Genomic DNA, 23,208 nt, shown 5'->3' on the forward strand with positions numbered 1-23,208 from the left:
AGTGACCAGTGGTGCTGTAAATACCTAAAGAGTTATATTTGCCAAGTAGGCATAAGTATAAGTGGCTACATGTGGTGTGATAGAACTTCAAGACCCTAGGCATAGTTGTCGATAAAAATCTCATACAGCAATCATGAGAACAGCAAAATGAAAATAAATAAGAAGAAGCCGTCAAAGTCTAGAACTCTTGATTAGTTTGATTGCATGATAACCCAGTGGATTAATTCCAAATCGTGTGCATATTTATTCTCTGAAAGGCAGGCTACATGAATAAACAAGGTTTGCAAAGTGTTGAAATGGATCGCTGAGCCTACCACCTTGGAGAGAACTTGCTGAGACCCGAGGGGTACATATGCCTTGAGCAGGTCAGGAGGCTTTTGCTTGCTAAGGCTTCAACAGATGCCATTGGGGAACAGGCCTTGACCCCAATAGGCAATATTTTTTCCCTTCAAGGCTGAGTCACAGAACATCACTGGAACAGAACAATTCATCCACACAGAGCAAACTTGAACTAATATAAACTTCTACTTATGAATATTTTTCACACAGAGCAAACTTGAACTAATATAAACATCTACTTATGATTCATTTTGACACTTTTATCATATAGTGACCAGTGGCATTGTAAATACTTAAAGAGTTACATTTGCCAAGTAGGCATAAGTGTAAGTGGCTACATGTGGTGTGATAGAACTTCAAGACTCTAGGCATAGTTGTCGATAAAAATCTCATACAGCCATCATGAGAACAGCAAGATTGAATCGGGTGACGCGGACATATGATCAAGTCCCTGTAACTGATACATTTATTTACATACCCCTGTTGGACACCTTGCAGTTCATTTTTAATCTGTTACGATATTTGTGATGGAATTTATTTTAAAAACCACCCGCTTTTCAGTAAACAACAAAATGCACTTCAGATACAGTTATGTTATGATGATTTTGAATCTGCCGCTGGGCTCCAAGCAAGGCATTCACAAAATTGGAGCCATTTAATTAATTCTCAGCATTTTCCCACCAAAAATGAATTCAAGTTTAATGAATATTCAGCATTTTTCCACCAAAAATGTATTCAAGTTTAATGAATATTCATTAACTGTTATTATTTCATGCACAGGATGTTAAGAACTATGGATTTGATGCAATTTTGCGGCCGCTTGTTGAAGATTTGAAAGTGCTTGAAAGTTCAGGAATTCAAGTTCCTTTCTCCAAAGAGCCCTTGTTTGGCACAATTGCCCAGGTTTATTAAAGTTTATTATTTGGGTTATTATGTTTGACTTCTAAAGCATTTATTAATCTTACTTAATGTTCATTTCAACATTTACAAATATAGTTTTAATATCATTTTAATAAGTTAATGTTAGGTAATGCATTCACTAATGTTTACAAATGGGACCTTAAAAAAGTCCTAAAATAGGCTTAATTTATTTGTATATTAAACATAATTTATTTCTCATTTAGGGTTGGTTGCCATTCTTAAAATGAGTAAGTTTGACTCTTCCAGCTGTATTTTGGTGTGTCACCAGATGATGGCGCTCTCCACCAGGTGGTGCTATGTATATTTTATCTTTAATACAGTGGCATCATGAGGGCAAATTAGCTCAGTAGTTTTATTTTAATGAGTGACCAAATGTATTCCATTTGTTTAAAGAACACAGACAGTGCCAAAAATTATAAATCTCTAAGCAATGAATGCTGTTTACAAATCAAAATACAACATGCTCAGAGATACACTTTCTATTAAGAATTATGATTTATTAGACAAGAGGCAATTAAGAAAATGGAGAGCAGAATTTCTAACAGAGAAAGACGCTTAAGAATATTGCACAAAGACTTGAAAAATTAAGCTTTTTGGACAGAGAGGGTGGAAGTGCTGACTCGAATAAGCCTTTGCAATGGTAAAGATTATTAACACATATTTGTTAGACATGTTGCTATGTGTGGCATCATTCAAAGTCTAAACAATCAATACTAGTCAGCAAGTAAAAGAAGGCAAGATATGTTTCTCATCCATGATCATGATACACGTGTCCCTGCCTGATCTCAGTACAGTAAAGACAAACGTTCTAGCCATTTTCAAATATGCATTCTATTAAAATGTGGAAAATCTCTGAGATCTCTCTAGATGACTGTATGTTGGTTCATTGAGATAGAGTAGAGAGAATAGAGAGAATCCTTGCACAGTTAGACTATTTATTGATCAAACTGATTCCCATTAGATGACATGGCAAAATTAGAAATTATGAGAGAGACCATTGGCACTATTTTTTTTGCTGAATGAATAGCAGTCAGATTAGTTAGATGTCGAACTCTTGAAAATAATATTTACATGTTTACAATGCAACAATAGAGTGATACATCTGACAGTGGAATCCAGTTCTATACAGTCTAGCAGCATCTTGAGGGCTATACTCTCCACATTCTGCATATTATATGAGTAGAGTAAGAAGAAAAACTCACAGAAAGCATATTTTATAGTGCAATGAATAATATATGGTTTTGTTGTTTGCAACTGACACTATATTTGATTTTGTCTCCATAGATAAAAGATAAATGAAAGATGACTAAGTACTAAATACATTTTTCTCTTCTAACACAATGACACTGTAGAGCTCCTTAGTCCTCCTGTTCTTATCACGACCATGGTTTGCTTAAGAACTCCTTAAATATACTTTATAAATAACAGCTTCAGAGTAACATTTATCAATAATGCATTTTACAGGTGTTAACCAATGAAAATATTGGATGATAACCAAAACCAGGTAAGTTATCCCATTTTATTTAGTACATTTAGGAAACTAAGCCATCACTGTGGGATTTTAAATGGAAATCCTATTTGCTGCGTTTCCTCTTACTCTCTTTGTGTATTACATGTGTTCTGTGGCACACCGTTTATAGTTTGCTGAGTAGTGACCCTTGTTTCTTCAGAACCTTGCTTTGCAGGTCTCCATTTAGCAGTGTGTTTTTAGTTTCTTTTGGATCATGCGTTATTTGTGACTTGTTCTGTTTGCTGTCAGTGCATTCAACATCATCCAAACCAACTGCTTTTTTCAAGCACAGAACATTCTGGAAACTTTTTTTGAAGTTCTCTGACAAGAAAGCGTATAATATCGGGTTGGCACAGCTATTGGCGTATCCCAGCACCACGACAAAGGCAAACATGCTCCGTAAGAAAGGCGTAGTGCTAATGGTGCCTGTGACTGATGTCACGTTGAAGATGTAGAAAGGCAGCCAGCAGAACACGAAGACGGCGACCACAACGGACACCATACGCGTCACCTTCTTTTCAGAATGCTTTCGTTTGCTAGAGCACACCCTGATTCCTGAAGACTTTACCTTGATGATAATGAACAAATAGCATAGACTTATGACCACTAGAGGTAGGAAGAAACCCAGGAAGAAGGTGTAGAACATGAAGGCGGTGTAGTAGGCCTCCTGCGGCTCTGGCCACACAATAGTGCAGAAGCAGCCGTCGGGTTTGGTGATCAGTCCACTGTAGATTACAATTGGGAGGTTGACGATGAGCGACACGACCCACACGGCCAGGTTGATGGCTTTTGCGACATGGGGCTTCCTCCATTTGGTCGACTTTATGGGGTGCACCACAGCCAGGTATCGATCAATGCTCATCACCATCAGACAGAAAATACTGGTGAACTGATTCAGAGAATCTACAGTCATGACCACGCGACACAGAGCTCCCCCAAACGGCCAGTGCACCAGCGCTAACTGGATAGCGATGAAGGGCAAACCTAGCATGAACAGAACATCTGCCACTGCCAGGTTCAGGATGTAGATATTCGTCACCGTCTTCATCTTGGCATAGCGCAGGATGACATAGATGACCAGAGTATTTCCACAAAGACCAATAGCACACACCACAAAATACATGAAGGTGATGACGACCGTGTTAGTTTTGGTCAAGCTCTGGTCCGTCTCATTTCTCAGGCCTTCTTCGGATATGTTGTCGAGCAGAATGCCATCATACATGGGGAATCCAGACAGATTACGGGGGAAGTTACTGGGTGAGAATGAAATTGTCCAGGGATCCATTATATATTTCTCTCAGATTCCCAATTCCATTAGGTGTGACATACTGCCTGGAGAAAACAGTATAATGGTAAATGAGTTATATACGGTTGTATATATCATGTATTGTTATCAGTGATATTCCTAATACAAACAACACATAATGTCTTTGTTCCAAAACCAAGCATTGGTTTACGCCCTACACAGGGAGCTGCTTTATTGCACTGTAAAATCTAACTAGTTTAGATTTACTTAAAAAAGCATACAAACTGATTGCCTCAAAAAACTAAGTAAAGTGAAATATGAGTAGTAAGTTGTACTGACCTATTCTTAATTAGTAGAGTTCACTTACACAAAGAGTTCTAGTAACTAAAAAAGAACTGTAGAGAGTACTTGGTCAATTTCTTTAAAATTACTTTTGGCTTAGTGTAGCTACTATTGTTGTTACCATTGATGTGTTTTGCATGCTGAATGTTGAAGTCTGTGTGAGACTCAAGTATGGTCAAGTTTTTGTCACAAATATTGAGTATATCAACCCAATTAAAAGTTTATGACATATCAATAAAACCCTAAAACATCCTTATTTGACATGAAATAGACCAGTTAGTGATTTAGTTAGAAGTTAGGTCACCATTTAAAAGCAACCTTTGTATTACTTCCCTTACTTTGAAATAAAGAAAACTGTGATTTCTTGTTGCATTATTAGGAAGAGAATTACAATACTATCAATGAAGTTCTAAGTGCCCAACCAAAGGCAACCAGGGTGAGGTCAACCGGAAACATTTTAGGAAAATCAAAATCAATTTAGAAAGTCAACTTATGTGATGTTCTCTCAAATTTCTCAGTTGTGTTGACAATTCAACATTCAAGATGACTTTGGGAAATGAGTGAATGCAACTAGAGAAAATTAAACTGCAGAAGTTGAGGAAATTAGTAAAAAGTATATTAAGAATTGCCCCGTCTCAAAAACTATTTTTTCCCTTAACAAAATGGCACTCAAACCAATAAATTAATCTGAACTTGGGTTTTCTGAGTACCTACGGCATAGTATGTGAATAGTACATATTTTTACTGTTAAGTTAAGACATTAGGTAAAGTTAGCTAAAAAGTGTTAGTAAGAACAACTGATCGATTTTAATGTGTCTAAAACAACATCATCCTAACTGAAATGAAACATCATACAGCAAAAGACAGATTTGGAACATCATCACAATATAATATCCACTCAGACGACTCATAATTAATTTCAATTGTGTTAGCAAGTTGCTATAGGTTAATTATGTGATTAAAATAAACAGCCAACACAAATTTTGGGTAAAATAACCCATTTTTAAATTATACAATCTTGGAAAGAGTAGTATTTAACTATTTAAATGTTACTGAATACTATTCAAGAATATGATGCTACTACTAATTTAATTTTTTAATAACAATAACAGCTAAAATTCCAGTCACATTACTGTAGAGGCTGGTATAATGCTGTATAATTCTGTTCTTGGACGATCAATGCTTCCAGTCAAATGAATTTTTATGTGTCTCTGTACAGCGATGTAGTGCACACTGACCTAGAAGAGCAATGACCTTTATGTCATAATCATCCCTGGGGTTCAAACTGAACAGCTAAACAATCAATGCCCGTCAGATCAACACCCACATACAACTTTCATTTTTCAGGGGCATGCGTACATTCATCTTTGGTTTGTTTCTGCCATTGAATAAAAACAAAAAAAAATGTAATTACGACTTTTAATCTCAAAGTTCTGACATTTTTTTCTCACAATTGCGGGTTTACATCTCACAATTCTGAATTTTTACAGAAAATTGCATGATATAAACTCACAATTACAAGTTATAATGTCAGAAATGAGAGATACAAACTCGCACTTATGAGTTATAAAGTCGGAACTGTGAGATAAAAAGTCGCAATTGTAATCTCATAATTCATTTGTTATTAGTTGTATTAGTGTCTCTTTAGGGCATGTGAAAGAAATGTATTGAAATAAATTTTATGGTGAAAGGTAGTTACTCCACAAAAAGATAGTTTTATGAAGTAAATAAAACCATTTTCTATTTATGTAACTGGTAAACCTCATGTTTTTATTTATTTGTCTGTATATAAATATTTTTGTTTTGCTTCTTTCCCAAAATGGCAGTTAAGTCATAAATGTTAATAATCACTGACAAAATCTGTGATTTAAACTCATGTCTGTGAACCATAATGCTTAAAACTTAAATCTCTCAATATAACTCTTTCATTTCATGGTTCATTCGTGCATAGTGGACATCAAAATAAGAAAAATATAAGATTTAGAAACTGAAATTGGTGTCCTACAGTATATTAATTCGATTTTACCTCAAATACTTTTTAGTGCAGACATTCGCATGAATCATCAAATTATTGAATTTTCGGATGGACAAAACACATATAAATGATTAAAAAAAACATGTATGTTTAAAATGTTTAATTCTTACCTTCATGTTGGAGTCCATTGTACAGTACAATATGATCCTGCTAATGATCCTGTGGAGAACATCTGAATCGCAATAACCCTTACAAAACATCCAGACACAATCTGATCCGATACAATCTGAACTGACACTGAACAGATAAGAACCTGTTCTGAGAGAGAGAGAGAGAGAGAGAGAGAGAGAGTGTGTGTGTGTGTGTGTGTGTGTGTGTGTGTGTGTGTGTGTGTGTGTGTGTGTGTGTGTTGAAGAGAGCATTGTAGTCTGAGTAAAGATAATGCCTGATGTTTCTTCATCACTGATGTGTTTGTGCGTGATTAAATTGTCTGTTCAGCGTGTTCTTCTCAAGAAAGATTGGACAGTGTGAACCACGCCTTTATCCCAAGAGCTTTCCCATGACCTTAAAACTGCATTACAGAGATGCACAAAGCTGGAAAAGGCCAGCAAAGCACTGCTAAAAACCTGTGTTCATGAAGCGGTGGTAAGGTCCACATGTTCTCTCTTAGTTCAGAGGAAAAAGGGCAGTTCACACCAAAGCCACTTCCCAGCGGTGGAGGAATGAGCTTCATAGGTTACGGCGGCTTTGCTGCCTCAGGATCGGGACACTGCATTTACCGGAAGAACAATGTCAATTATTTCAGGCTGACTTTAAGCCTAAATATTGATGATCTGAAACTAATTGTGGGTTCCAAAACTGTCAAGTCAGGTCATTTTTATCTATACAGCGCCTTTTACAATACAGATTGTTTCAAAGCAGCTTTACAGTGATAACAGGAAAACAATGCCAGATATTAATAATGTTCAGTTTAAGTAAGGTCAGCATTGTTTTATTTCCGTTGTAAAAATCATTAGTTATTAATTTAGGGGCCGTTTACACGACACCGCGAGAGACTGTCTATACTTTTTCTTGCCGAGGATTTTTCCAGAGTAGGTCGCAAACCCTCCCTATTACATGGTTTCACACACACACACACACACACACACACACACACGCACACACACACACACACACACACACACAAACACACACACACACACACACACACACACACACACACACACACACACAGACAGAGAGAAAGGGCTCCTGGAACCGCTGTGAGGAGGCAGTGCTATACCCACTGAGACACTAGCTGTGTTTACATGGACCCTTATAATCGGATTGACGGACTAAAAAGCCTTCATGTGAACACCCTAATCGATCTGATTGAGCTCGACCCGATCGGATTGAAAGGGCTGGTTTATTCCTTTTGTAATCGAGAGGACATGTAAAAACACTTGATCGGATCGAAACGGAAAGGACTGGGATGCAGGGAACGAGCTGTTCGTCGAATAAAGTGTCATATAAATGAGTGTCCCGTTATTCTAAAATACTCTTTTCTCTCAGCGTCTGTGAAAAAAACAAATAGAGAGCCAATAGAGGAGAATAAGTTAAGCGAACTTGTGACATTTAAAAACACACACCAACACGATTACTTTATTTAACGTTCATGTGACCGTATTCGGATTCATCAATCGGATTGATTTCATTCCAATTGAACCAAAAGGTGTCCATGTAAACGTAGCTACTGTGTCACTGTTGAGCTCCTGTCCAACTGTGACTTATAGACAACATTATATACAACCGTGACTTCTGTGAATAACTGGGACCAGCTTATGTACAACATTCCTTTTAAGAGCCACAGCAGGATTTGCCAGAAGATTACATCATGCAGCACTAGGAGGATTACTTCACGTGGCACTAGTCAACAATGCATAATTTATGGATATGATGTAGTGCGTGGGGAAAAAAAATCCACATAACTTTAGTTACACATTCATTTACATGGGGAAAGCTAAAAAAATAATAATAAGTAACTCTTAATCATTCAAACATTTCCAATATTAAAATAAGACAGTGTGGACATAAAAGCAGTTAATACGATGATAATAATATTTTTGCAGAATTTTCTGTGATTTTCAGAAAATTATGATCATCAACATTGGGTTTTAAAATGAAATAATATATTAGCAAAGAGTTTAAGTTTAAACATAAATTGAATGAATTGAATCAGATTATTTGTCTTTATGGCTAAGGCTTGTAAAGCTTTCATGCATTCTCCCCCCAAAAATAAAATAAAATAAAAGCTTTGTGTTTATTGAACTGCTTGAAGAGAGATAACAGCCCATAAAGGGCTAAACACCAGCCAGCTGCTATGGATTTTGTCCTTGCCTCTAGGGTGATGTGAGGTCACAGTTTTAGAGTACACCCTGTATCTACTCTGCCGCTCAATCTCTATGGGATAGCTTAGCTTTCATAATTATTTTAAATATATAAAACTCTCTTTTGGCCAACAACAGCAACTAAACCAAGTTATGGATAATTAATGGCATAATAATGTATGTAATATTACAAATATTTTTTCTTAGTATATTGATAATGATAGTATATATGCCTATGCAAAATATTTAGAAAATTCAATAAAGAAAGAAAACAATCAGATTACTTTCTATCTAGTGACGTTGGCCTATGTCCCGATCGCCAGCTGGAGAGCCCTGGTTGCCCACCCTCTTTTGTTCATTGCCACTCAATCAAGGACTACGTTCCGCATAATCCATTGCCCAGACTCATCTTCCATGATTATTTTCAGCTGTCTCATTAGCCTCATATAAGACTGGCCAATTCAACCACTCATTGTTAAAGCCACACTGTCATTTAAGTTGATTCTTAGTAAAAAACTTTGTTCTTTCAAAATGATATGTGCTCATTCATGTGTAATTACTTCCACCAACTAATCAAGTATTCTCGTAAGCGTGGAATCTGCCATTCAGAATACACACGAGCGAGTCGCTCGAATGGCGGAAGCCATGTTGCTCCTCCATCTTAAAAAAAAAAGTTGGCATGATTCAAGCTTCGCCTTTCGCGCTTTTACTCAGTGGCACCGTGACGAATGCGAGCGGAGATTACTCGTAATTATACGGCCACCGTAGGAGTTGAAACGCTCTCGGAATGGGAGAAATTAATATTCAGTTGGTAGTCATATACAATTTCACCGCTAGATGGGAGAAAATCCTACACAGTGTAGCTTTAAAGTGTGTATGTCAGGTTAAATTTTTTTTTTAGATATATTAAATAAGGGTAGATGTCTGAGTGAAAATGTAATTAGCATTAAAATTATTACTGTAACTGCCCTGCAATAAGATTTATAGCCATTTCTGTCAAGGTCATATTTTTAAAACAAGGGCTGAGCTGTGACGTCATACAAGGGAGTCGCGCCAACAAAGTTCTATTGAAGTATGGAGAGTTTTGAGTCTGAGGAGATCCAAAATCCCCCTCAAACCTATACGATGGCCCACAGCCATACAATTTTGAGCCTCCCAGGCGGGAGACAGATGAGGAGCCAAACAGAAATGTAAATAATTCATATCGAAGAAACATAAATATCTGGTGTGAAGAAGAACCAGTGGAGAGTTGAGAAAGAGCAAGCGCAAAATGCGGCATCGGCATCTCGAAGCGGCACTTCCGGTGGCATCTCCAGCGGCCATCAGTGCAGCGGCATCTCCAGCGGCCATCAGTGCAGCGGCATCTTCATATTTTGATTTAATAGCCTATTTAGATTTTTACAATACATTCTTAAATGATTATCAAGTGATATGCTAACAATTTTATGTATGTTTTGTGAATTCCGTTACAAGTAATTTACAAGCGATTGGTTTTGATTAGTTAAATGAGCTGTATGTAAGAAATGTATTTAAATTAATCATAAAATGGCCCTGATATGTCACTAGACATTAAGAAATCATGTTCATTTCAAATACGTATATAACTGACAGTAGTCCGGCCAGGATATTGTCCTTTAAAAAGTGAAGTTGCAGCAGCCCTCTACAGGGGCATGTTCAAGTTCAAAACGGTGCGCAAGCGCCGAGATACTTTTTCTCTTGTTTGGTGGGTGTGTCAGAACTGCAGTCCAATCAGCAGCAACATGTATATAAAGCACGCGGTATTAAAGTGAACTCGCACAATGTGTTCAAGGAAAGTACTTTACAAATGTGTTCGATGCAGCTCGGTATAGCCTATACGCAACAACTGATATTAGAAGACATGTTTGTCGTAAGTTTTATTGTAAAAATATAGGATATCAACATAATGATGTAGTTGTTTATATTTTTAGCTTCATTGCAAGTGTATGACATTTGATTTAGAAATAAACAATGGTAATTAAGGGATTTTCCTAAAAATGAGAAAGAAAATACAGGGTATTAAAACAGTATGAACTACAAATAAAGTCAGTATGTGAGGCTAAATAGATGTGTTTTAGGCTACAGATAGCCTACAACAGATATGTTTTTAATAAATGTGTACTAGTAGGCTAGCCTACTAATATTGTTAATATTTATAATATTATTATTAATAATAATAATAACAATATTATATTGATTAGTTGAATCTAGCTCATATAGCCTATGTTTGTAAAGACGATTTAATTTGAAGAATAACAAATGTTAAATAAAATTACAATTAGGCTATATTTTGGTGTGTTTCTAATTCATTAGCTGCAGGTCTCTATGTAAAAACCTTTAAAATGAGTAGGCTAATTATAATTTTTCACATGAATAGCCTATATGTTCAGTTAGCCTAAGTTTTTATGAAAAAAAATGGATTTAATAATTTCCTCTTCGCAGAAACATAACTAATTAATCAGAAAGTGGTCACACTTTGGCAGCAGCCACAGCTGGACAAAGTCTATTGGCTGTTGGAGATGCCGCTACGAGATGCCGCTGAAGCGACAGCTGGCTGTTGGAGATGCCGCCGCAATTTCAGCTTTGTAGGCCTACAGCTTATTTGAATTAATATCAGAATTGTGCAGCACATCAGAAACTCATTTCTGTATTAACTTAACGCATTTCTGTATTAACGGAATAACCATTTATTCATATTTAATAAACAGCATTTTCTGAAACATTAAAGTGATAGACACTTCTTGCTGGAAACTTATAACGTTACAGCATAGCCTATCATACTCAGAACAATTGCAGCTTTCTCTGATGTAGGCTAACAGAAACTCAAAACTTTATTTACAAAGGATATGCACACATGATATAAGCTTTGCTACTCTGTGGTAGCTACATAATGTTATTTAGTTAAAATGCAGTTAATAAAATAGAAAATATCCATTGCTGGAGATGCCGCTGCACCGGAAAGTCCTGGCCGCTGGAGATGCCGCTCACTGATGGCCGCTGGAGATGCCGCTCACTGATGGCCGCTGGAGATGCCGCTCACTGATGGCCGCTGGAGATGCCGCTCACTGATGGCCGCTGGAGATGCCGCTCACTGATGGCCGCTGGAGATGCCGCTCACTGATGGCCGCTGGAGATGCCGCTCACTGATGGCCGCTGGAGATGCCACCGGAAGTGCCGCTTCGAGATGCCGATGCCGCATTTTGCGCTAGCCCTTACTGGGAGAGTTGGTCAGGTGTCTGGTAGTATAGGCATAACTTAGCGGTGGAACGGTACATGTATTCGTATTGAACCGAAACGGTACGGGCGTCATGGTTCGGTGCTTGAATATACACGGAGAATACACGGTATGAAAATAAATAAAACTCGCGTGCAAATTAATTCATGCGGAACTAACGTTGGCTTACTGTTATACGCGGGTTATTTAGGGACACCTAATCTGTAGCTCCGCCTTAGCTCTGAAGCTCCGTGGCTATAATGAACAGCCTGCGGTGTCAAGATTGCAATGCTGGAATATGTTGGTGTGTGTGTGTGTGTGTGTGTGTGTGTGAGAGAGAGAGAGAGAGAGAGAGAGAGAGAGAGAGAGAGAGGAGAGAGAGGAGAGAGAGGAGAGAGAGAGAGAGAGAGAGAGAGAGAGAGAGAGGAGAGAGAGAGAGAGAGAGAGAGAGAGAGAGAGAGAGAGAGAGAGAGAGAGAGACGCGGGCGCGATCGACTGCTTCAGTAGCACCGTAGGCACCGCATCAGCTACCAGTCTCACTCGGGTTTTAAATCCCATTTTATAACTCATGAGATCTCCAACCGCGTAGTCCTTCTCAGTGAAATGGGCGCTGCAAATGACCGAAGTCTTGGATACCGAGGCAGCACTGAAGTCAGCGCGTTTGGTCCGAACAAAGTTGACCCAGGCACGGGACACAGTGGACTCTGTGACCGGTTTTAACGGTGTTTTTGCACACAGCACAAACGCAGTAATTCACCATCGTGAAAATACGCCTGCGTATACTAACTACCTAACTTAAATAACTAAATAACTAAATAAATGTCCTAATCACTAATTCTCTCGCTCTATCACTCGTACAATTATCAACACAGCTGCAGCGAGCTTGGGAGACGTCTCCCTGTTATGACGTCAAACGATTCGTTTGGGGGGGATGGGCAGTTTTAAGTGAGGACTGAAAATAACGAACTTTTTCATCTTATATTCTGCCTTTAGGAATCAAAAAACATACAAAACAATACATCAACTTGTCAAACGCGTATTTCCCCTCACTATTTTGTGTCAATCATAATTAAAAATTTAACCTGACATACACACTTTAAGTCTTGTATGTGTCTAACTGCATTTCTGAGTGCTTTCCTGTCTCCCCCGTGTCCTGTAGTGATGGGAAGTTCGGATCATTTTACTGACTCTCTTGTTCGAATCTTCTTTCGAGTCATTTCGTTCATTCAAGTGGCTTTAAATGTTATACTTTTAACAGGCAAATTCCCCGAACACATCCACCTACGCAATCTTGATCATATATCAATATAATGCAGTCAAAAATAATTTACAGGGAATATAAATAATTACTTTACCTTCCGAGTCTTTTGTTCATTTGTCACGTGAGTGACGCATTGATTGGATTGTTTATGAATGGCCCATAGTGTCCTGGTTCTTTTGATTCTCTGCCGGTTCCCCTAGATTTCTCTGTTTGCCTCAACCCTTAACTCAGTGATTGTTTGTGTATGACCTTTTGCCTGGATGTGGATTACGATTGTGGATTGAGCTTTTAATAAATACTGTGTTTGGATCCTCGACCTTCGTGTCCCCGAGCAGGTCATGACAGACTAACAGGAGCTAACACGGGACATGCTAACCAGCCAAACCTTCATCTCTTCGGAAAACTGACTTGGAAACTTTTAGAAAGAATGGATAATTAATTGATTAATTCTTACTTTGACAAATAAATTATTTTATCAAGATTTTAAGAGACATCTCTGGAATCACATCTTTTGCATATTTGCACCAGATTTTAGTTTATAATAATGAATGGAATAGCAATTTCCAAAAAACTGCTAAACTACATTTCCTCCAGTACACTTTTAAAGGCCCAAGGCGAATCCTGTTTGCTCTGCCCATGTCCTGCAGTTTTCCCAGAGGTGGTTGTGTATTTGGGGAAAATTTGGGGAAAATGTCATATTGCAATTATTGAGGACAATATTGCATGGTTTCATGAGTCAACTTGCTTGGTCCTCAGGGGAAATACACACACAGATTAGTGATAATGCTGAATTGTGTATTTCTCAACTCAAACTACAAACAACAACTAAATGCACTGTTTTTTCAAATTAAAATAATATTTTTTTACAAAAATAAATAGTGACATCTTTGCATTACTGCAAACTTGTTATTTGTCTCAATAGTACAATTGTATAAAATAAATGTCATATTTACCTGTGCCCTTAACTGGTAGGCCTAGGACATACAGACATTTTTATAAAGTTATCAAACAGTCTGCACTGCATAAATTATAAATGAAATATAGACAAATCCTTATTAAAACTACAAAGGTTCTTTAGTCAAGAGCAGGGAGTAATTTTCTCTGTTCCCTTTGTTCTTTGATCAACTTAACTGACAGAAAGCTTCATTGGCTGCTGTGTCTTTAAGACCCGCCGCTGCTGACAGCGAGGCCGGCCCAAGCCTTTATGGGGCCCTAAGCGGACGTTTATTTGGGGGCCCATGGTGCCACCAATATGATTGACTATTGTTAATGCTTGATTATTCGCAGACTAAAAAAACACGCATGTCAGAACAGCATGCGAATGAAATGTCTAACCGGCAAGGCTTTAAAGCAATTGCAAATAATAAACTTTTGTGATTGCGAATAAGTGCAGTGTCCCGTGGCCGTGAGTAACTCTACCGCTGCATCAACATGTGATGTGAATGTGCGTCGAGTTACAGGTCACGGTCGCAGGGTCTATGGTCGGACCATAGTTTGGGGCCCCCTAGTGGCGGCGGGGCCCTAAGCAGCCGCTTAGTTCGCGTATAGGGAGGGCCAGCTCTGGCTGACAGATTTGTCGCTGATCTCACACGCGACTCATTCTCTCACAACTCTTCTCGTTCATCATAAGACTGCTCTTATGTTCTGAAGATACTCAACAAAACTGACATTTTGGCATAATTGTGTGTGTTATTGTAAGTTCATGCACGAAAGAGAACTGTATTCTGGGGTACTGTCTGTGCGCATGATACTGGCGCGTGTGTGTGTGTGTGTCACAGTCAGGACATTCACAGGCAGCACAATTTTTGTCTTATCGCGCATGAATGGTTTAAAAGCATTTGCATGAATAAGAGCGGTCTCATATTAATGTAACACTAGCCAAAGGATGGCCAAAAATAACGGATGCTGCGATAATTGCATTCAATATTTGAACGTGTTAAACTCAGGGTCAAAAATGAATTGCATGCGTTTACGTTGATCAAATTGATTGATTTCATAAAATCACAGCATTTTGCGTCATATAATCCCATAGGCTTGACATCGCGATTTCTATATGATTAATCGTGAAGTACTACTGCAGTTTCCCCAGAGCTGGCCGTTTATGCCACGGATGCCACTGTTCGGATGGTCCCACTCGAGTTCCCGGTTCTGCTGGGCCCAATCAAGTTCCCTCTCAGACTGCCGGCCCCAGTTAAGCATCCAGATCCGCCAAATCATCCTCCCTGGTCTGTGCTAGGACTTCTGACCAGCCTGATCCTCCCTGGTCCCTTCTAGAGACTTTAATAACCGAACCTCCCTGCTTCGTGCCTGTGTTTTGTACTCCTGTCTTGTGTTGACTGTTTTTTTGGTTTTCTTTTCTCTGGTGTGCTGGTCTTGTCTTGTTCTGTGATGTTCTTGTCATGTGTTCCTTGTAGGGACGGCTGGGGGCGTCTCTTTTGAGGGGGAGTAGTGTCAGGGTTCTGTCACCTCAGTCTAATGTGTTTTTTGGTTTTGTGACAGAGCCCTGACACTCCTGTATTCTCCTGCCTTTGTCTGTGTGTCCTGTTGTGTTTCTGTCTTGTGCTGCGTCGCACACAGCTAGTGTTTCTCATGGGCATTCCTGAGTCCTCACTTCAACCATTACCTCAACCTGTCCCAGATAGCAATTATGTTTGGGCCACATGTGTTTTATTATCTGGCACATATGGCCTAGATGTGGCATGGCTGAACAGATATGGGCCAAATTGTGACCATATTTGTTTTGCCATAACTTTAAAATCTGCGGGAAATGCTCTCTTGGTTCACAACTCATTTTGAGGTATATGGCCCAGATAACAACGAACACATGAGAACCATATGTGGTTGAGATATGGCACACAGTGAGAAACATCGACTTGAGGTAAACATTTGGCTTATACATGGAAAAACACAGGAATCCTGAAATCAAGTGCGGCAGACATCCGCCGTTCCACACCTCCGGTTGCCAATCATCTTCTCTACTATTGGTGGAGTGAGACTACAGCGCGAATTTGACTGCGACGCGGGCAGCGGACGCCATTTATTCTGCTTTCCTCACGACTGTGTACATTCAGGTAAGTGATGTTTTGCCACTTTAAAGTCATATAATTGAAATATGCAGCATTTTGTGTCAATATTGCATGTTATTAAGCGTTTAGTTATTCGTTTAATTGAGGAAGGGGTCGAATTAGCTAATATTTTCCTCAACAAAAAAAACCGCTTCAGTGCGTCCTCGCTCTGGCTGAACGCTAAACAGGTGTTAACAATACAGTTTAATGTATAGCGGTCCGCTGGTTTGCCGTTTTAAATTCAGATGTTTTTGGCTATAAATCAACACCGTCGTACACAAAGTATCGTATTTCATGTGTAAGTTAATATCATTGTGAATTCAGGCGACGCGGTCCGACGTCGGTGTTACTTACTGTTCCTCAAAAAAACAAACAAATGTTAGGCCTAAACCATAATTTGTGTACACAATCATTTAAATAATCATAATAAAATGCCAACTAGAATAAACACACTAATACGTGTGCGTTATTGCATGTAGCCTATCTTTTTATTTAAATCTGAAATACGATCAATACTTTTTCTCATGACGTTTCCTAAGTTGTCACGTTAATTATGACTTTCGATACAATACCTGATTAAAATACCTTGTTAACATGACCTAATAATGAACTGCACTTCTACAGCATATTAATATGTGTTAATGTTCATTTCAACATTATACATTCAGAAATTGTATTTGTTAACTTTATGCACTGTGAATTAACATAAACAAGGGGCAATAATAATTCATGCTGCTATACACTTGTGCAATAATAATAGTATTGGCATTAACAATGGATATGGCATTTTTGACAATATTCTGAACAATTTTGAAATATTTTGTATTATGAGTCAGTTTCTTAGCTTTTATATTGTATTTATTTATTATATTGTTATGCTAATTATTATACTTATTAACTATTTCATCTTGAACTTATTTATTTGTATCTTAGTACATGTATTGTTAACTACTTGTGCTGTTTAATTTGAAATAGGATCTACTTCTCTTTCTCTTTTAAATGCACCTTTGGGGTTGTCACAAGAGTAATTTCATTGTGCTACACAATGACAATAAAGTACTTCATTCAAACAATGATCTGCTGTATTTCTATTAACTAATCTTATAAAAGATTACCAAATACAGTAAGAAATGTAGGCTATCACTCATGGTTAGTTCATGTTAGTTAATACATTAACTAATGTTTGTTAACAAATACAACCTTTTTGTAAAGTATTATCAATTGGAAATCAAAAAAATCAAAAATATAAAAAGAAAACTTCACTTGCTTGTTCATGCCTTGCTTTTTGACCATTCTCTGCCCTTTATTTAAAGTAAATTAATAATTACATGCCACAGTGTGATCATGCAGAAATGTTTGCAACAATCACATTATCAAGTAGGCCTATGTTAACATTCTCTAACCTTTCACAAATACGAACCCCAATCTGTCATAACCCGTGGGTGCTATGACCGAATTCTTATTTCATGATTTGAGTAATTTAATAGTTTTTATTTTATAAAATCGTATGAGCACAAATTATAGTTAATTTTATCTTTGTTATTAAAATAAGTAAAGATGAAAATAAGCAATATGACAATTACTATAATAAGAAAGATACAAATCAAATAAACAGTGCTCCAAATTTTTCATACTTTTATGTTCCCACAAGTTAGTGTTGTAGCCATGACAAAACCAAGTGAACTAAACCTGTCTCTTCACTGTACATGTTTTATGATGTGCTTATAATTTATATTATTTTAACAAAAATTCTGCACTTGTATTAATATCTGAAATTATACCTGATATCACTATGTAGCTTGCTTTTAACCCTGCTTCCTTTTTTACAACAGATTTAGTTTTTGTTTTTCTTACAGATTTATTCGGTGAGACTTTTCCCTTCAAATTATCATCATGGACATTGCAAGTAAATGTAAACCAAATAACCTTAGAAGGAGGGCTGTTAAAAAAGTAAATTACTTATTTGACTCCCTTGGTTGCGTTCAAGATAGTGAGGAGGAATTACACTCAGATCATTTATCTACCGCGCATGTGTCAGATGCTGAGGAGCCATGTGCTGCGTCATCATCAGAGGGGGTTTCTGATGATAACCAATCTGATGATGGGAATTTAGTGAGTGATGATTTGGTTGCTTCACTGGCAGGCTGGTCTGTAAATTTTGGAATCTCTCTGATTGCTTTGTCTGCCCTTTTGACCATACTTAGGGTGCATCTCCCTTTCCTTCCTAAAGATGGTAGAACTCTGCTTAGAACAAAAACCTCTTACAAGACTCAAATGATAGCTGGTGGAGATTTTCATTACTTCGGTATACTAAATTCACTAAAGACAGCATTTGAAAACATGTGGTCCAAAGTTCCTGACCAACACATTTTCAGACTGCAGTTAAACTTTGATGGCATTCCACTGTTTAATAGCAAATCTGTACAGTTTTGGCCAATACTTGGTATTCTTCAAGACTGTAAAGTAAAGAAGCCCTTCGTAATCGGACTGTTCTGTGGTAGCTCTAAACCAAAATCTTTGAACGAATATTTGAAAGATCTTGTAAGTGAATTGAAAACACTGAGCTGTGGGTTTGGCATTAAAGGCAAATGGTTCTTTTTAAAAGTTAGTTCTGTTGTATGTGATGCACCTGCTAGGGCTTTTATCAAAGCCATCAAGAGTCACACTGGCCACTCTGCCTGTGGTAAATGTACTCAAACTGGCCTGTATCTCAAACACCGAATGACCTTTCCTGAAATGAATGCCCCACTTAGGACAGACCTCTCTTTCCGGCAGATGATAGATGAAGACCATCATGTTGCCAAGTCTCCTCTAATAGAAACAAACATTGACATGGTTGGTGGTTTTCCTCATGACTACATGCATCTGGTTTGTCTTGGGATGATGCGGAGACTTTTAGATCTTTGGCTGAGTTCAGGGCCACTCCGTGTTCGTTTATCTTCCCGGCTGAGTCAAGTAATTTCAGATTCTCTTGTGGGGTTGAGATTTTACATACCTTCTGATTTTGCACGTAAACCAAGAGCACTAACACATAGACTGAGGTGGAAAGCTACAGAACTCAGGCAGTTCTTGTTATACACTGGTCCAGTGGTCCTTTGTAATGTCCTGGCCTCACCAGTGTACAGCCATTTTATGCTTTTGTCAGTTTCTATTTATATTCTTCTCAGTCGGAAATTTTGCTTTCTGTTAAATGACTTTGCTCATACATGTCTAGTGTCTTTTGTTGAACATTTCGGTGTGTTATATGGTCAGGAATTTCTTTGTTACAATGTGCATGGATTAGTGCACCTCTGTGAGGACGTAAAGCAGCATGGTAATTTAGATGAATTTTCTGCTTTTCCTTTTGAAAATTTCTTGGGCACTCTTAAAAAGCTTGTCAGAAGACCCAGCAATCCTTTGGCCCAAGTCATTCGCAGGCTATCCGAAATTGATGCCCAGAGCAATGCACGTGATGAGACCATCAATAGGACCCTTAGACGTGAACACAACAATGGCCCTGTTCCTTTGATATTTTCACAAGCAGTTAACCAGTTTCAAGAGGCTTTCCTAGGTGGTTTAGTCATTAAAATAACTGACGGAGACAATTGTGTGAAAATACAGAATAGTATTGCCACTGTTGTGAACATCATTTTGAGCGAAGGAAAAGTATTTCTTGTGTACAAAGAGTATAAACATAGAAGCTCTTTCTTTGACTATCCAATGAATTCGTGTGATTTGGGAATTTTTGTTGTGAGGGAACTCTCTGAAGACGTGCACATCTCAGAGTTTGATGGCAGTATTGAGAAGTATGTTAGGTTACCTCTTAGAGAAAATTTTGTTGTTTTACCATTACTACATTCTGCACAAGTTCATGAAACAGAAAATTAAATATGGGATGTGTGGCGATAAACCAGTACAAAAGTCACAGTTGGTAAGTATTTCTCATTGTTGTTTTTGTTTAAATTCATAATGTCTGACTCCCTAGTTGATAAAACCTGTTGTTATTGCAAGATAAGGTGCTATGGTGCTATGCTATGAACACAAAATAAGATATTTTGAAGAATGTCTGTAACTAAACAGTTGATGAACCCCATTGACTTCCATAGTATTTTTTTCCCTTCTATGGAAGTAAATAGGGTTCCCTTTCGTTGTCACTTCGAGTTACGTCGAATGACGACGAATGGGGTTCGCTTAGAAGCCTATCCTCTTCGAATATTAATAAAACGAGCCAATGGCAAGCAAATGCCATGGGTCTGCTGAATTTGCATAGCGTAACTCCGCCCCACTCTGTGGGTATATAAGGAAGTGAGCCGGCAACATGCAGATATGTTTTCGCTTTCGGAGCCAAGAGCATTCTTCACTCCACAAGCCATTCTGAGATCATCTCTCTTCACTCTTCGAGACGAGCTACTCTTCAGAAGTGTTGGTGTGACGCGAATTCCAGCGAGCTTCATATTGCCTGCCGATCTGCGCAGTGGTCTGCCAGTCGTGTGTCTCTCCCTGGGCGCTTCAACACTGCTGTTTGAGTTTTATCTCTCTAAAAGAGCTGCACGCGGCGCGTCTTTTTAAAGACGGTTCGCCCGTGTGTTTCTGGGTGCGATACACAGATTAAATCAGCTGATGGGCACGGACGCTGTCTGATGTGTTTGGGCAAACGCACAGACAGCGTTCGTGGATGCGTCATGTTCTCATTGCGGGGACATGACCATCGCAATGTAACGATCGAGACTCGATGACCTCCTCGAGAGAGAGTCCCCTCATCCACACCCCGATCTATTCTCTCCGCAAGAGGGAATACTTCGGCTGGTGGCCAGGGTGATCAGAGGCTGCTGTGTGGAACCAACACGACGATCTATCCTCGGTCCACACACTCCTCTTCACATTGCAACCCGTGTGGTATCCGGATGAGATCGCTGACCAGTCCCGGCCAGAGGTCGCGGGCTGGTCCAGCATTTCATTCGATGCCCCGGCAGATGAAATCTTGTCTATCGCCGCATCACAAGGTGGGCGTGAGTACGCTGGAGAAGACTCGGCTGTGCTGCCTCCTCCGGGTGTGCCAGCATTGCCCGAGTCTGAACCAGAACTCTGCCATGCTTCCCCGGGCAGTCGCGAGCATTTGGGCTTGTGTGGAACCCTCCGCCATGTCCCAAGTGCTTAAAGCTGATGATCGGTTTTTGGGGACGCACCGGCACACGTCGGCCCGCCCCCAATTCCTTTCTTCCTGGACGTGCATGAAGAGGTCATGAGATTACTCAGCGGCCTCTTCCGCCTTCTCTGCCCTCGATGAGGTCGCGGCCAGTGGGTACACTGGGGTTCCCCCTATGGAGTGTTCTGTGGCAACACAACTGTGTCCCCACAGCGCCTCCACTGGCGTGGCGGCCCTAAGCACCCACCCTCCCCAAAGCATGTAGTTTTTTGTCTACTCCGGTGGCAGAGATCTATAGAGCTGCGGGGCTGGCTGCCACCTCACTGCATGCTATGCCCATCCTTCAGGTCTACCAGGCCAGGGGTGCTCATTGCTAATGCACGAGGGTAGGGCTGGTCCAGGGCTCTTGCAAGAGCTGCGTGCCGCCACCGACCTCGCTCTACGGGCGACGAAGGTGACCACACGCTCCCTGGGTCAGGTGATGTCCACATATGTGGTCCAGAGACAAAAACTGGCTTAGTCTGGTTGATATGGGCGAGGCTGAGCGAAGCCGCTTCCTCAACTCCCCATATCCCAGACTGGCCTCCTCGGCGGCGCAGTCGAGGACTCTGCCCAGAGTTCTCGGCTGCCCAGAGCGGACTGAGGCTCTGATCCCGCGGCCAGCTGCTCTGCCGCCGGCTCAGCTGCCTCATTCCGCTCGCCGCCGAGGGCGCCCTCCTGCGACACTCCCTGCCGGCCCTAGCAGCACCCTTCACCCAGGCCGTGCCGTGGAGGTAGTCGCAGGAAGGCGCCCCAGCCCGTACCAGCCCCGCAGCAATGCGGTGCTCCCGTTACGGGCAGCTCAGAGATGGGTTGCAGTTCTTTCTAGGAGTTGGTTGCAGGGCCACTCCTTCCCCCGGTGGAGGGCCGGGGGAAAACCTCTTTTTCCAAAGAACTGTCTCTCCCATCTCTGAGCACACAGAGTTCTCGGACGACAGTGCGCGCCACCCTCGGGTCCCGCCACTCTCGCCCTCCTCTGTCACAGAGTTCTCGGATGACAGTGCGAACGCTCACGGGCCTCGCCACTCTCGTCCCCCTCTGTCGCCAGACCCCTGCCAGAGCACGCCCCTGTGGAACGCTGGTCCTTCCCTGGCCTCCTCTGGCAGGACGCGGCTAATGACCGTGCCCCCACACCGGGCCGCTATGCCACCCACGTCTGGGCCGGTCATTCCGCTTCGCTGCACCCCCGGGGGGACGTCTGTCGTTCGCATGACCCCGCTGGCACAGTCCGTGGGAGCCTGGTTAGAGCTTCCCCCCTGTCCCGCTGGCTTGCGCGAACCATCAGGCTCGGCTATGCGATTCAGTTCGCACGGTCTCCTCCCCGCTTCCGGGGAGTCCGCTTCACTATGGTCGGTGGCTATGCCCCTGTCATGAGAGCGGAGGTCGCCACCCTGCTGGCGAAGGGTGCGATCGAGACTGTCCCTCCAGCCGCAATGAGGTCCGGCTTCTACAGCCCCTACTTCATTGCCCCCAGGAAATCCGGTGGGTTACGGCCAATCCTGGATCTGCGCGTCTTGAACCGTTCCCTTCACAGGCTTCCGTTCAAGAGGCTCATGGCCTAGCGCATTTTCGAATGTGTGCAGCCACAGGATTGGTTTGCAGCGATCGACCTGAAGGACGCCTACTTCATGTCTCCATTTTTTCTCGACACAGACCGTTCTTGCGGGTTGCTTTCGAGGGGCAGGCATTCCAGTACGCTGTTCTCCCATTCGGGTTGGCCCTGTCTCCTCGCGTCTTCACGAAGGTCGTCGAGGCAGCCCTTGTGCCGCTACGGCAGCACGGGGTTC

General features: G+C 40.5%; 1 protein-coding gene and 1 long non-coding RNA gene across 2 annotated transcripts in view; both read right to left on the reverse strand.

Moving 5' to 3' along the window:
• Positions 1 to 23,208, reverse strand: part of LOC307001741 — a 253,624-nt gene that overhangs the window by 127,137 nt on the left and 103,279 nt on the right. The window lies entirely within an intron of this gene.
• On the reverse strand, positions 1,601 to 6,727 carry sstr2b (somatostatin receptor 2b). The gene is made up of 2 exons (XM_079627686.1): positions 6,504 to 6,727; positions 1,601 to 4,102 (listed from the first exon to the last, which is right to left on the reverse strand). The coding sequence occupies exon 2, from the start codon at positions 4,053 to 4,055 to the stop codon at positions 2,895 to 2,897; it is 1,161 nt and encodes a 386-aa protein (XP_079483812.1). The 5' UTR covers positions 4,056 to 4,102; positions 6,504 to 6,727; the 3' UTR covers positions 1,601 to 2,894.

This window comes from Phoxinus phoxinus, assembly GCF_949152265.1.
Source record: "Phoxinus phoxinus genome assembly, chromosome: 1".
Classification (NCBI taxonomy): domain Eukaryota; kingdom Metazoa; phylum Chordata; class Actinopteri; order Cypriniformes; family Leuciscidae; genus Phoxinus; species Phoxinus phoxinus.

What these genes read in the sequence shown, in the direction of transcription:
- sstr2b (XM_079627686.1), bottom strand. Translation starts at nt 4,055, where the DNA reads ATGGATCCCTGGACAATTTCATTCTCACCCAGTAACTTCCCCCGTAAT.